This window comes from Myxine glutinosa, chromosome 13 (genome assembly GCF_964187855.1).
Source record: "Myxine glutinosa chromosome 13, kmMyxGlut1.1, whole genome shotgun sequence".
NCBI lineage: Eukaryota > Metazoa > Chordata > Myxini > Myxiniformes > Myxinidae > Myxine > Myxine glutinosa.
The window spans coordinates 88,709,568-88,724,810 of record NC_136273.1 but is presented as its reverse complement, the minus strand read 5'-3'; the positions used below and the strand labels follow the sequence as shown (position 1 = coordinate 88,724,810).

General features: G+C 47.5%; 1 protein-coding gene across 1 annotated transcript in view; it reads right to left on the bottom strand.

Annotated features, from left to right (window-relative positions):
* LOC137438400 (matrilin-1) overlaps nucleotides 1–10,513 on the bottom strand; it is a 52,792-nt gene extending 42,279 nt beyond the window's left edge. Inside the window, exons 1-2 of the mRNA XM_068133519.2 lie at nucleotides 10,201–10,513; nucleotides 9,906–10,120 (exon numbers count right to left, since the gene is read on the bottom strand). Coding sequence (XP_067989620.2) covers nucleotides 9,906–10,120; nucleotides 10,201–10,360 — 375 coding nt within the window. The 5' untranslated portion in view covers nucleotides 10,361–10,513. The remainder of the gene's footprint in view (nucleotides 1–9,905; nucleotides 10,121–10,200) is intronic.
* Between the last annotated feature and the right edge of the window lie 4,730 nt (nucleotides 10,514–15,243).

Here is a 15,243-nt window from a genome sequence, read left to right as displayed (position 1 = left end):
GCCGACCTTCCCCTTATTCCCCCATTAAATGTCGTGCCCAGGTCCACCGCACCACACGTAGCCAACTTTCGGACATCTTCCTAGTTATTCTTAATCTATGTCAGTTAAGGCCTCGTTTCCATTAATTATGACTCTTCGTTGCACCAGAATGTGATTATATGGCATCAGTAGTGAGTTTAGGACCTTTCCCATACCTCCTCCCATCTTCTTCCCCAAACAATAACAACAACTACAACAACAATTACAACTACAACTACGACTACAACAACAGAGGGGCGGGGAGTGTGCGTCCTCACACCGGCTCGGTTACCCGCCATGACCATACGCTCCACGGCGTTACCCCGAAGGGGCTGGCTGTCAGCTCCTCGTCAGGGGCGGAGCCAGTAACCCCCCCACGCACCCAATGAGAAGCAACGTGCCGATTCCACGAGGCGGAGCTAACGAGCCGAGGGCGTGTCACTCCCCGCCGGATATACGCGGCCCCGCGCCGGATGTGACGTGAGATGCGCCCCCAGCCTGGAGAGAGAAGTCGCCACCCCTCGAGCGCTGCAATACCTCCACCGCATCTCTTAAACTGGACCGTACGTGATCCTGCCCTGAGCCCAGGTGCACCTGGAGCGATCGCTACCCGCCTGTCCTTTGCATCAAACCCCGTGTGAGTGAGCCTTGTCCCGTTTATCTGTCGTCCGTTGGGGTTAATATAAGTGTGTTTAAGTGCCCACCTTCCTATGTTTCCCTCTTGTCCCTGTAATCTAAACCTTCCGCATTATTGTAATAACAACCTTTGAGAACCGTATCCCTGGTGTCGTGTCGTATTAATTCCAGCCGTGTGTCTTCTTTTTCCTTCATTGGTCTAGCATAGCGCGATTAGTCAACGTTCGGGCACAATCGGGTAACTTGTGCAGACGTGGTCATACCATAAAACCGCTCGGTAAATAACATCCAAGCCACGTCTGTAACAGTATTGTTGCGAATATGGAATTTGGCCTCCATATCCGCTTGTAAATATTCCCCTATTTTCTCCGATACTCCCCAACTTTCCCCAATCCCCCATTCCCTAGTCCCATTGCATGTAAATAACAATCAGTAGAGCCGACCTTCCCCTTATTCCCCCATTAAATGTCGTGCCCAGGTCCACCGCACCACACGTAGACAACTTTCGGACATCTTCCTAGTTATTCTTAATCTATGTCAGTTAAGGCCTCGTTTCCATTAATTATGACTCTTCGTTGCACCAGAATGTGATTATATGGCACCAGTAGTGAGTTTAGGACCTTCCCATACCTCCTCCCATCTTCTTCCCCAAACAACAACAACAACAACAACTACAGCTACAACAACAACAACAACAACTACAGCTACAACAACAACAACTACAACAACGGCGCGCGCGGGGAGTGTGCGTCCTCCCTCCGGCTCGGTTAGCCGCCATTATCCATGCGCCCCACGGGGTTACCACGAAGGGGCTGGCTGTCAGCTCCTCATCAAGGGCGGAGCCTGGTAAACCCCCCCCGCACCCAATAAGAAGGGCGGACCGATTCCATCTGGGCGGAGCTAACGAGCCGAGGGCGTGTCACTCCCCGCCGGATATACGCAGCCGCTTGCCGGACGTGACGTCAGATGCGCCCCCAGCTTGAGACGACAAGACGCCACCTCGAGCGCTGAGAGACCTCCTGCATCTGTTGGGCCGCGCCATCCTGTCCCTGAGCACAAGGTGCACCTTGTGCTGGCCATCGAATACCCGCTTTCCTTGTCATCAATCCCCGTGTGAGTCAGTTTTTGTCCTGTTTCTCTGTGGTCTGTCGGGAATAATATAAGGTTGTGTCTAAGTGCCTGTCTTCCTATGATGTACCTCTCGTCCCTGTAATCTGACCTTCCGCACGAATATAACCTCCTCCGGAGGTCTTGAGAACTGAACCCCTGGTGTCGTATTGTGTCATTATAACCCAGCCGGGTGTCTTCTCTTTCCTATTGAGCCAGCGTAGCGCGGCTTCGTCGACGTTCGAGTACAATCGGGTAATTTGTGCGGACACGACGGCCATTCCGCTCGGCCCACCTTAACATCAAAGTCGTGTCTGTAACAATTGGTGTCGGGAGTGAGATTCGAGGCCCGACCAAATTTTGGAAAAAAAGAAAAAACGAATAGAGGAAAAAAAAAATTTGGTCAAAATTTGGAGCGGCCGAAATTTGTTTTGTTTTACGAAACTCGAATTTTGCAAGTCGCGCTATGGCGGATCAAGACGGCTGGGGTCCGGTAGGGGAGAGTGAGGTAGGGTCGATCCAGGACCAAAATGAGGGACAGGAGGAGAGCGAAGCAGTGAGGGCGGCAGGTTCGCAAAATAGCGCCGTCACGCACGAAGAAGCGGGCGCGCAAAATGGCGCCTCGCTGATCACCGCGCCAGCGACCGTGGCAGCGCCCCCGATGGATTAGGGCCTTTTTTTCATACAAATGAAGGCCCTTATGGCCCAGAATAGCGAGAAAATGAGGGAGGAAACGAGGGCTAATAATGAGCGATTGGGTGAGCGGTTGGGAAACCGGATGGATGCTCAGGGTGAGCGATTGGAGGGCCAAATGAGGGGTACCGGTGAGAAGTTAGACAATAATTTTGAGGAGTTAGACAAGAAAATTGGGAAGTTAGACAATAATTTTGAGGGGTTAGACAACGGGATAAAAGAAGTGAAAAATGGGTTAATGGGGGTAGAAAATAGAATGGCTGCCCAGGAGAATCAGATAGAGGGAGTGAAAAAAGGGTTAGAGGGGTTAGAAAACAGTATGGAAGGCAAATTGAGGGACATGAGGGACCAAGCGGAAAGGGAAGTTAACCAAATGGGGCAGCAGATAGAGGGGGTCAGAATGGGGGTAGAAACCAAACTGGATGCTCACAGGGAGGAAATGGAGCAGATGAGGGTGGCATCTGGGCAGGAGATGCAAGTGATGGGAGAGGAGATCAGAAGAGGAGTGAGTGAGGAAGTCGGAGGAGTGCGCGAGGAGGTGAGGCACTGTGAGGAGCACATGGAAAAGGAGGTGAGAAAGGCGACTGTAAAGTTACAAGGGGGCATAGAGGACCTGACGCAGGAGGTGGAGCAGCTGACGGTGGGACAAACGGAGTTAGTGGAGCAGGTTCAAAGGAACACTGCGGTATTAGGAGGTTTAAAGGCGACACAAAAAGAAATTAAAAACGACTTGATAGCGACAAAGAGGGAATGTCAGATGGTACGTGAGGGACTGACAACGAGGTTGGACGAGGTGATAGAGGTAATGGAGACGAAGGACCGGCAGGTGAGGACGCACCTGGAAACGGTCAAGGTAGCCTTAGAGGATGAGCTTGAGGAGACGTACCGGGGAATAAAAGAGGTGAAGCACAAATTAGAAGAAGTGGAAGAAGGGATGAGCGAAATTAAGAAGCGACGGAGAGGGAATAAGAAAGAGATAAAAGAGGAGATAAAAGAATTGGTCCAAAGTCTGTGTTCGGATCGTGATGATGTGCTCATTAACCGGATGAGGGATTCGCAGGTGATGGAGGAGAAGCGAAGAGGAAGAGGACCCGGTGTAAGTGGTGACCAATATGGTCGTGCGTATGATGCGCCAGGGGATTTAAGAAGCTTGGGGGTCGAGATGGACCCGGGTGTTCGTGAGAGGCCGTGGGTGAAGTGTGCGACAGGTCTGGTGTGCGAAAGAGGAGGTGTGCGAGAAAGTCCGACTCTGGGGTGTGTGAGGAAAAAGTGCGTGCCAAGGAGTAGTGAGGGTGCTGGCGAGAATGAGTCGGTCGTAGCGCGTGTGCGAGGGGGCACATGGAAGCGCGGTGTGGTGAGTGTTGCAGAGGGTGTGACGGGAGAGTGTGCGCGAGAGAGGTGTGTAACGGACGGGTGCATGAGGAAAGAGTGCGCTGTCAAAGGCAAGGAAGAATGCACACCTGTGGTGAGTGTTACAGAGGGTGTAACGGGAGAGTGTGCGCGAGAAAGGTGTGTGACGGACAGGTGCATGAGGAAAGAGTGCGCTGTCAGAAGTAAGGAAGAGTGTCCACCTGTGGTGAGTGTTACAGAGGGTGTAACGGGAGAGTGTGCGCGAGAAAGGTGTGTGACGGACAGGTGCACGAGGAAAGAGTGCGCTGTCAAGAGTAAGGGTGAGTGCGCTGTCAAGAATGGAGGTGAAAGTAGTGAGAGTGACAAGGAGCGTGAGTTAGTTGTGACAGGTGAGCGAGGATGTACACCTGGGATGGAAGGATGCACACCTGGAATGGTAGAGCGTGAGTGGGAATGCACGCTGGAGTTGGTGGTGAGGCACGTGGTTGGGTGTGCGAATGAGGGCACACCCGTGATTGTCACAGAGGAGGTGACCGAGGAGGGGGCGCGAAGCGGTGTATTGGTGAGGTGTGCGAGCAACGAATGTGTGCCAAAGTGTTCGGTGGTCAGGTGTGTGACCAAGGCTGTGAGTGGAATGGGTGTACCTGGGTGTGTAAGGAAAGGTACGAGGAGCATGGGCACGGCTGGATGTGTGAGCAAGGAACGGGCTGCGGGGTGTAAGCGTCCAGGTGAAGCATCGACGTTAGACGGGGTCGAGTTTAGAACGACTTATAGCCGAATCGGGCCCTCGGTGCGTGCCGGGCTTCGCGTGCCGCGAGAACCAGCGGGGATCCGAGCCACGGCGGGTTCGAAAGGACCGCCGTGCGCGATCCACGCTGGGCCTCGCGTGGGACGGCCGCGTCCGTGCTCCACTAGGCGGAGCGGGCAGCTGGATAGGAAGGGTCGTTATGGCGACCACTTTTTGTTGAGACGTGCCGGCAGGTCGAGATCGGGACATTGGATGGCTCCACGCCGAGGTGATGCGTGGGATCTCGGCCCGGGTAAGCCCCCGTCCCTGCACCGAGTGCCGGACGCATTCAGCCGCTGGCACAAAACAACCAGCATCCATTGCTTGGCTTTACGAAGCCGGGCTTTGGACAGGGATTGGCGCACCGAGAGGTATTAGTGAGTAGACTGGGTGATGAGGTTAGTGTTTTGGCCCCAAAATTAGAGAAAAACAAAATTTGATGATTGGCAAGGGATTGGCAGTAGTGATTGGCAGATGATGGGCAGTGATTGGCAAATTTTTAATTTGTTGCAATTTGATGTGCGAAATTGGTAGTGAGAGACCCCCGATGTGGTGGGATGGCAAATCCACCATCCTTCCCATGAGGGGGGGCAAAGGAGCAATAGCTTATGGGGTGTATGGCAGTGAAAACTAGCCCGGGTGGGTTAGGATATTGTGTGTAGGGATCTAGAGAAGATGACCTTAGGTAACGTTAAGTTTAGTTAGTGACTGATACCTGTAGTGGGGACGCAGGTAGATTAGTATGGATGATAATGACGTGGGAGCGCAATAGTTTAAAGGGACGACTGGGAAGCGCAAGTTTCAGAAGGGAGTAGTTAGCTGAGATGATGCCGTGTGTGTGAGAATTGAACAGGTGTGATTGCACAGGTGTGCAACTGGACAGGTGTGTGGAGCCGTGTATGAGTAGTGAGTGTGTGGATCAGCGCGAATGCGCTTGGGGAGAGAAGGGTGCAGGTGGCACCAGGTGTGAGAGCACAGGGTGCAAGTACAGGTGTGTGGAGAGAGTTGGAGTAAGTGGTATGGAGTGGTGTGCGTGGTGCGAAGGTGTGGATGGGGGAAGAGTGGACCCCTTTCACGAGTACCCGGGGCGGGTAGTGTAAGTGTTAGGTAGAGGGTACAGGTAAATTGTGGTTGGATATTGGCATTTGTGGTGCGGTTGCAGAATGGTGTTGTGGATGGGTGCATTAGTGTTGTGGAAATGGCTGGGCGTGTAGCCTGTTAGTGTGTGTAGTTGGTTGGGCACTCCACCACTGTGAGGATGTCGGCCAGGTGAGGCCGCAGGTGGGCTCTGGGAGCCGGTAGTTGTGAGTGGGTGCCTGAGGATCCCGGGTGTGGATCGGGCAGCCCAGTGCCAGAGAGGGCACGGAGTGGGGAGAGAGCCAGAGGGCCTTCCCCAGGTAGTTAGGTTAGGGTGAGGAGCAGGTAAGCTCGGAGGCAACTGCAGTGGTGGAGGTGTGCAGGTGGGTAGACCCACTGGGAGAGGTACACGCCGCAGCCCAGAAATTGTGCGAGGGCACCGGGAGATGAATCGGGGGAGTGAGACCCCAAATTGAAGAGCACCACAGTTTGGCCAATGGGAATTGGTTTTTAGAACCCATAGTGTAAGAGGGCCAATGGTTTGGCCGGAGAAAGACCCCGGGTAGTGTAAAGTTGTTAAAGTCATTTAGGAAATAGTTAGGATTGAAGAACCTGTCGCACCATACGCAGCCACTTTCCTGAGGTGATGATGATGACTCCACACCTGTGTTTTCTTTGTTCTGTGCAGAAGTAAGGATTGCTGTGAGGATTTGTGAGACGCATCACGACGTGGATGAGACATTGGAGTGATTCCATCTCTCCCTCCCTAGGAGGGACTGATGATGAATTGGTGATGGCAAATTATGATGTTGAGTTGGAGATGGCAAATTTTGAGGAGAGTTGAAAATGGCAAATTTGATTGGTTAGGAGGGAGAGAAGACGAATTTGGTTTATGGGAGGAACGGGGAAGACAGTAGGGATGTTTGTTGATTTGTAAAGTAGATGTTTATGGGTAGTGTTGTGTTTTGTGGATACAGTAAGGGGTAAGGGAGGGGCCATGTAGGTTACCTGGTGGGGGGGGGGGCGTACGATAGGAACGTACCTGTCTCACCTGGTTCCCATGTGCCCCCAGTGTGCGTTACCTTATATTGCGTGCACTTTTGCGCCCTTACCACCTTACTCACTTGTTTCTTCTTTTGTCTCCCACCTCCGAGGATCTGGCTTTGGGGTAGAGAGAGAGGAGAGAGAGGTGCTGGCTACGCAGTTGTGGGCCTGCACTTTCGCTGTTGGCTGCCTGGATCGATACACCATATGGACCGCAATGGTTGTGGCCACCCACAATGGACCGCAGCTCTTTTGCGGCCAAGCACCACCCGTGGAAGGACCTATGGGTCAACGTGGCACCTATGCCATAAAGGTGAACCACTGTTAATTAACACCAAGTGCACCACAAGAAGAGCAAGAGACACCTGCAGGGTTAGGGGTTGTCGAATTTATTTTTATTCCAATGAACAATGGTGACTGCACCGATTGGTGGTGGGGTGGTGCTTTTGATGCTCGGGAAGGGTGCTCTGCACGTTATTAAAGGCCGTCGGCCACAGAGCACTCGTGGGTTGGTGTATCGATGCTGGCAAGCGCGCTCTCTCTATGCATAACATCTGCATGTGTTCCTCCAAAAACAGGTCCTGGATCGTAGTGTAAATAGCAGCATAGTCTTGTAAATAATGCTCCCTACCGGCTGTATGTTTAGTTTGAGAATTCTTTCCGGATTCGGTTATCCTGTGGGTGTGGTTCTGTGAGGAGAAGGGTGCAACGTCGCAGGGGGACATATTTACTCATTTGTGAATATCTGTAAAACTGTCGCACTCAGGGTAGAGTTAATAGTAGAGGGAACTACATTGCGTGCCACACTAAAGTAGGTAAAAATTTATCGGGTCGGGACGCCCCGAGGGTAGAGAAGGGTGCAATGTTGCGAATATGGAATTTGGCCTCCATATCCGCTTGTAAATATTCCCCTATTTTCTCCGATACTCCCCAACTTTCCCCAATCCCCCATTCCCTAGTCCCATTGCATGTAAATAACAATCAGTAGAGCCGACCTTCCCCTTATTCCCCCATTAAATGTCGTGCCCAGGTCCACCGCACCACACGTAGACAACTTTCGGACATCTTCCTAGTTATTCTTAATCTATGTCAGTTAAGGCCTCGTTTCCATTAATTATGACTCTTCGTTGCACCAGAATGTGATTATATGGCACCAGTAGTGAGTTTAGGACCTTCCCATACCTCCTCCCATCTTCTTCCCCAAACAACAACAACAACAACAACTACAGCTACAACAACAACAACAACAACTACAGCTACAACAACAACAACTACAACAACGGCGCGCGCGGGGAGTGTGCGTCCTCCCTCCGGCTCGGTTAGCCGCCATTATCCATGCGCCCCACGGGGTTACCACGAAGGGGCTGGCTGTCAGCTCCTCGTCAAGGGCGGAGCCTGGTAAACCCCCCCCCGCACCCAATAAGAAGGGCGGACCGATTCCATCTGGGCGGAGCTAACGAGCCGAGGGCGTGTCACTCCCCGCCGGATATACGCAGCCGCTTGCCGGACGTGACGTCAGATGCGCCCCCAGCTTGAGACGACAAGACGCCACCTCGAGCGCTGAGAGACCTCCTGCATCTGTTGGGCCGCGCCATCCTGTCCCTGAGCACAAGGTGCACCTTGTGCTGGCCATCGAATACCCGCTTTCCTTGTCATCAATCCCCGTGTGAGTCAGTTTTTGTCCTGTTTCTCTGTGGTCTGTCGGGAATAATATACGGTTGTGTCTAAGTGCCTGTCTTCCTATGATGTACCTCTCGTCCCTGTAATCTGACCTTCCGCACGAATATAACCTCCTCCGGAGGTCTTGAGAACTGAACCCCTGGTGTCGTATTGTGTCATTATAACCCAGCCGGGTGTCTTCTCTTTCCTATTGAGCCAGCGTAGCGCGGCTTCGTCGACGTTCGAGTACAATCGGGTAATTTGTGCGGACACGACGGCCATTCCGCTCGGCCCACCTTAACATCAAAGTCGTGTCTGTAACAGTATGTTGAAAAGGTGATGACAAAACCTGGAAGGGTAAAAACGTTATGCCCGGACAGACGCACGCACTCACGCAGGAATAACTGCAAACCTCCACCTGTGTGAAGGTCAGGCTAATAAGGTGAGGATGCATCAAAAGGTAATTCTGACATTGTCGCCAAAGCCCTAAACACTGAAATTTATTTAATTTTAAACAATTCATTTTAATTTCGTGGATGTTCTCCTGCATTATCCAAAGGACTGCAAGGATGGCCTAGAGGTACGCACGCTCACCTGAAAGCTGTCTAGCCTGGGATCGAATCCTGACCCAGGTATAAACTGTCATCCTGGTGTTTCACAGGCAGGATGGTCCAATCTGGAGGTACGCACGCTCACCTGAAAGCTGTCTAGCCTGGGATCGAATCCTGACCCAGGTATAAACTGTCATCCTGGTGTTTCACAGGCAGGATGGTCCAATCTGGAGGTGCGCACGCTCACCTCAAAGCTGTCTAGCCTGGGATCGAATCCTGACCCAGGTATAAACTGTCATCCTGGTGTTTCACAGGCAGGATGGTCCAATCTGGAGGTGCGCACGCTCACCTCAAAGCTGTCTAGCCTGGGATCGAATCCTGACCCAGGTATAAACTGTCATCCTGGTGTTTCACAGGCAGGATGGTCCAATCTGGAGGTGCGCACACTCACCTCAAAGCTGTCTAGCCTGGGATCGAATCCTGACCCAGGTATAAACTGTCATCCTGGTGTTTCACAGACAGGATGGTCCAATCTGGAGGTGCGCACACTCACCTCAAAGCTGTCTACCCTGGGATCGAATCCCGACCCAGGTATAAACTGTCATCCTGGTGTTTCACAGGCAGGATGGTCCAATCTGGAGGTGCGCACGCACACTCACCTCAAAGCTGTCTAGCCTGGGATCGAATCCTGACCCAGGTATAAACTGTCATCCTGGTGTTTCACAGACAGGATGGTCCAATCTGGAGGTGCGCACACTCACCTCAAAGCTGTCTAGCCTGGGCTCGAATCCCGACCCAGGTATAAACTGTCATCCTGGTGTTTCACAAATTACAGCCATAATTACTGCTGGGAAAGCAATGGCAAACCACCTAGTGCAACGCTTGTCAAGATATCAGAATCAGTACATCGGTGCAAAAAGGTGAGACAGGTATGCAATGACGTCATGAGGAGTAAAACGATGTCGCGGAGTCAGACGAACGACCTTGTGCCAATGATCCCGCAACGAGAACTCGCTGTGCACCGTGCTGCCGTACTGGACGATGCCGACACGTGTGGCCAACGGACCAATGGGTAGGACGCTGATGACGTCAGTAATGAAGCGCTTCACCTGGTGAAACTGCGGCAGAAGCACGCTGCGGGAACTGTCGATGATGAACAACAGGTCCACGGGCTTGCTCTGCTCACAGAGGCGCGCACCTGGAATATGAATGGAGGAATCTTAAAGTAATCTAGAAACGAATGAGCGAACAAAGAGGTTTGATTATAGCACGACTCACTGTTATTGGTGGGAAGTGGTGAGGTAGGTACACCTGGAGGAGTTCGCGCCTCTATTCCACTCTCACGTGATGACAAAGTGATGGATTCTGCTGGGAGAACTCGAAACGGCGAAAAAGCAGAAAATGTCCAAAATCCCAGGAACATGAGAGAAACCTTCATGTCTTAACCTGCAGGTACGATTGGCAAGCACGAGCGAGGGTGCGCAGGTATGAGGATCGCTGGGTGAGCCGGAGACCCGGAGTAATGGAGGCGACTTAGTTGCACGACGGTCGTTCCTGGCTCCTTCTTCACGCAGACTGAACCAAGAAAACCACCGACACCGTTTAGGAATTTAGGATCACCATCCCATCTGTCGCAGTCGAGTTCACAGCTCTGTGTCCGGAGCCTTGGAGCCCCAAGCCCATGAATGGACGCCCTGTTGGGGGTATTTGCCCTTTTGGAGAATCTTCCTCTTCAGCTTTACCTCAATGGAAATCGTTTTTATTTTGTCCCAAAACCTAAAACATCCATTATGATCGACCTTTACATTATGGTCTACCTTCATACATACATTATGGTCTCCCTTCATACATTATGGTCTACCTTCATACATACATTATGGTCTCCCTTTATACATACATTATGGTCTACCTTTATACATACATTATGGTCTACCTTCATACATACATTATGGTCTCCCTTCATACATTATGGTCTACCTTCATACATACATTATGGCCTCCCTTCATACATTATGATCTACCTTCATACATTATGGTCTACCTTCATACATTATGGTCTACCTTCATACATTATGGTCTCCCTTCATACATTATGGTCTCCCTTCATACATTATGGTCTACCTTCATACATTGTCTACCTTCATACATTATGGTCTCCCTTCATACATTATGGTCTACCTTCATACATACATTATGGTCTCCCTTTATACATTATGGTCTACCTTCATACATTATGATCTACCTTCATACATTATGGTCTCCTTTTATACATTATGATCTACCTTCATACATTATGGTCTCCCTTCATACATTATGGTCTACCTTCATACATTATGGTCTACCTTCATACATACATTATGGTCTCCCTTTATACATTATGGTCTACCTTCATACATTATGATCTACCTTCATACATTATGGTCTCCCTTTATACATTTATGATCTACCTTCATACATTATGGTCTCCCTTCATACATTATGGTCTACCTTCATACATACATTATGGTCTCCCTTCATACATTATGGTCTACCTTCATACATACATTATGGTCTCCCTTCATACATTATGGTCTACCTTCATACATTATGGTCTACCTTCATACATTATGGTCTACCTTCATACATTATGGTCTCCCTTCATACATTATGGTCTACCTTCATACATACATACATTATGGTCTCCCTTTATACATTATGGTCTACCTTCATACATTATGATCTACCTTCATACATTATGGTCTCCCTTTATACATTATGATCTACCTTCATACATTATGGTCTCCCTTCATACATTATGATCTACCTTCATACATTATGGTCTACCTTCATACATACATTATGGTCTCCCTTCATACATTATGGTCTGCCTTCATACATACATTATGGTCTCCCTTTATACATTATGGTCTACCTTCATACATACATTATGGTCTCCCTTCATACATTATGGTCTATCTTCATACATTATGGTCTACCTTCATACATACATTATTGTCTACCTTCATATATTATGATCTACCTTCATACATACATTATGGTCTACCTTCATCCATTAGGGTCTACCTTCATACATACATTATGGTCTACCTTCATACATTATGATCTACCTTCATACATTATGGTCTCCCTTTATACATTATGATCTACCTTCATACATTATGGTCTACCTTCATACATACATTATGGTCTCCCTTCATACATTATGGTCTACCTTCATACATACATTATGGTCTCCCTTCATACATTATGGTCTACCTTCATACATTATGGTCTACCTTCATACATTATGGTCTCCCTTCATACATTATGGTCTACCTTCATACATACATTATGGTCTCCCTTTATACATTATGGTCTACCTTCATACATTATGATCTACCTTCATACATTATGGTCTCCCTTTATACATTATGATCTACCTTCATACATTATGGTCTCCCTTCATACATTATGATCTACCTTCATACATTATGGTCTACCTTCATACATACATTATGGTCTCCCTTCATACATTATGGTCTGCCTTCATACATACATTATGGTCTCCCTTTATACATTATGGTCTACCTTCATACATACATTATGGTCTCCCTTCATACATTATGGTCTATCTTCATACATTATGGTCTACCTTCATACATACATTATTGTCTACCTTCATATATTATGATCTACCTTCATACATACATTATGGTCTACCTTCATCCATTAGGGTCTACCTTCATACATACATTATGGTCTACCTTCATACATTATGATCTACCTTCATACATTATGGTCTCCCTTTATACATTATGATCTACCTTCATACATTATGGTCTCCCTTCATACATTATGGTCTACCTTCATACATTATGGTCTACCTTCATACATACATTATGGTCTCCCTTCATACATTATGGTCTACCTTCATACATACATTATGGTCTCCCTTCATACATTATGGTCTACCTTCATACATTATGGTCTACCTTCATACATTATGGTCTCCCTTCATACATTATGGTCTACCTTCATACATACATTATGGTCTCCCTTTATACATTATGGTCTACCTTCATACATTATGATCTACCTTCATACATTATGGTCTCCCTTTATACATTATGATCTACCTTCATACATTATGGTCTCCCTTCATACATTATGATCTACCTTCATACATTATGGTCTACCTTCATACATACATTATGGTCTCCCTTCATACATTATGGTCTGCCTTCATACATACATTATGGTCTCCCTTTATACATTATGGTCTACCTTCATACATACATTATGGTCTCCCTTCATACATTATGGTCTATCTTCATACATTATGGTCTACCTTCATACATACATTATTGTCTACCTTCATATATTATGATCTACCTTCATACATACATTATGGTCTACCTTCATCCATTAGGGTCTACCTTCATACATACATTATGGTCTACCTTCATACATTATGATCTACCTTCATACATTATGGTCTCCCTTTATACATTATGATCTACCTTCATACATTATGGTCTCCCTTCATACATTATGGTCTACCTTCATACATTATGGTCTACCTTCATACATACATTATGGTCTCCCTTCATACATTATGGTCTACCTTCATACATACATTATGGTCTCCCTTCATACATTATGGTCTACCTTCATACATTATGGTCTACCTTCATACATTATGGTCTCCCTTCATACATTATGGTCTACCTTCATACATACATTATGGTCTCCCTTTATACATTATGGTCTACCTTCATACATTATGATCTACCTTCATACATTATGGTCTCCCTTTATACATTATGATCTACCTTCATACATTATGGTCTCCCTTCATACATTATGATCTACCTTCATACATTATGGTCTACCTTCATACATACATTATGGTCTCCCTTCATACATTATGGTCTCCCTTTATACATTATGGTCTACCTTCATACATACATTATGGTCTCCCTTCATACATTATGGTCTATCTTCATACATTATGGTCTACCTTCATACATACATTATTGTCTACCTTCATATATTATGATCTACCTTCATACATACATTATGGTCTACCTTCATCCATTAGGGTCTACCTTCATACATACATTATGGTCTACCTTCATACATTATGGTCTACCTTCATACATTATGGTCTCCTTTCATACATTATGGTCTACCTTCATACATTATGATCTACCTTCATACATTATGGTCTACCTTCATACATTATGATCTACCTTCATACATTATGATCTACCTTCATACATACATTATGGTCTACCTTCATACATTATGATCTACCTTCATACATACATTATGGTCTACCTTCATACATTATGATCTACCTTCATACATACATTATGGTCTACCTTCATACATTATGGTCTATCTTCATACATACATTATGGTCTACCTTCATACATACATTATGGTCTCCCTTCATACATTATGGTCTACCTTCATACATTATGATCTACACTATATGCCCAAAAGTATGTGGACACCCAAAGATCGAGAATCTCATTCCAAAATCATGGGCATTAATATGGAGTTGGTCCCCCCCCCCCCCCCCCCTTTGCTGCTATAACAGCCTCAACTCTTCTGGGAAGACTTTGCACTAGATCTGGGGTTCTTAACCTGGGGTATCCATACCCCGTGGGGGTATGGGGACCAAAATCTGGGGGTATGGGACTCGTAATCTATCTATAATTCCAGCAATCTCTGTGTGTCTGTCTGTGTGTCTGTGACCGCTGTTTCTCGACAACCACGGGTCCGATATACTTGAAACTTGCCAGGTATATTGCTGGGGACCCGAGGATGTGCCTTTTCAAGGTTTGTAATTAATCGGACAAGTACCTACCGAGCTATGTCCAAAAAACGCTTCAACCAATCAGAGAGCAGCGAGCTATCACGTGTGCCGAACCGTTAATGCAATGCAAGCGTTAATGCGTTAATGCAAGGCTTTTCTTTTTTTCCCTCTTCTCTTTCTACTTTTCCTTGCGATTAAATTGCAAACAGCCAAAATACGTTGGCGCTAATTGAATAATTGGCCATTAACACTAAAATAATCGTAACTGCGATATGCCAACTTCCGGACAGTGCAGCCTTCCATGTTGTTGTTGTTTGCAGCAGCTGTTTGCAGCAAGGCAAGGCTTTTCTTTTTTTCCCTCTTCTCTTTCTACTTTGCCTTGCGATTAAATTGCAAACAGCCAAAATACGTTGGCGCTAATTGAATAATTGGGCATTATGTTTTACAACTAATAAAAACGAATTTGCGATTCATTCGCTTTCCTGCGCGTTTGTGTACGCGATGGCGATTTCTTTACC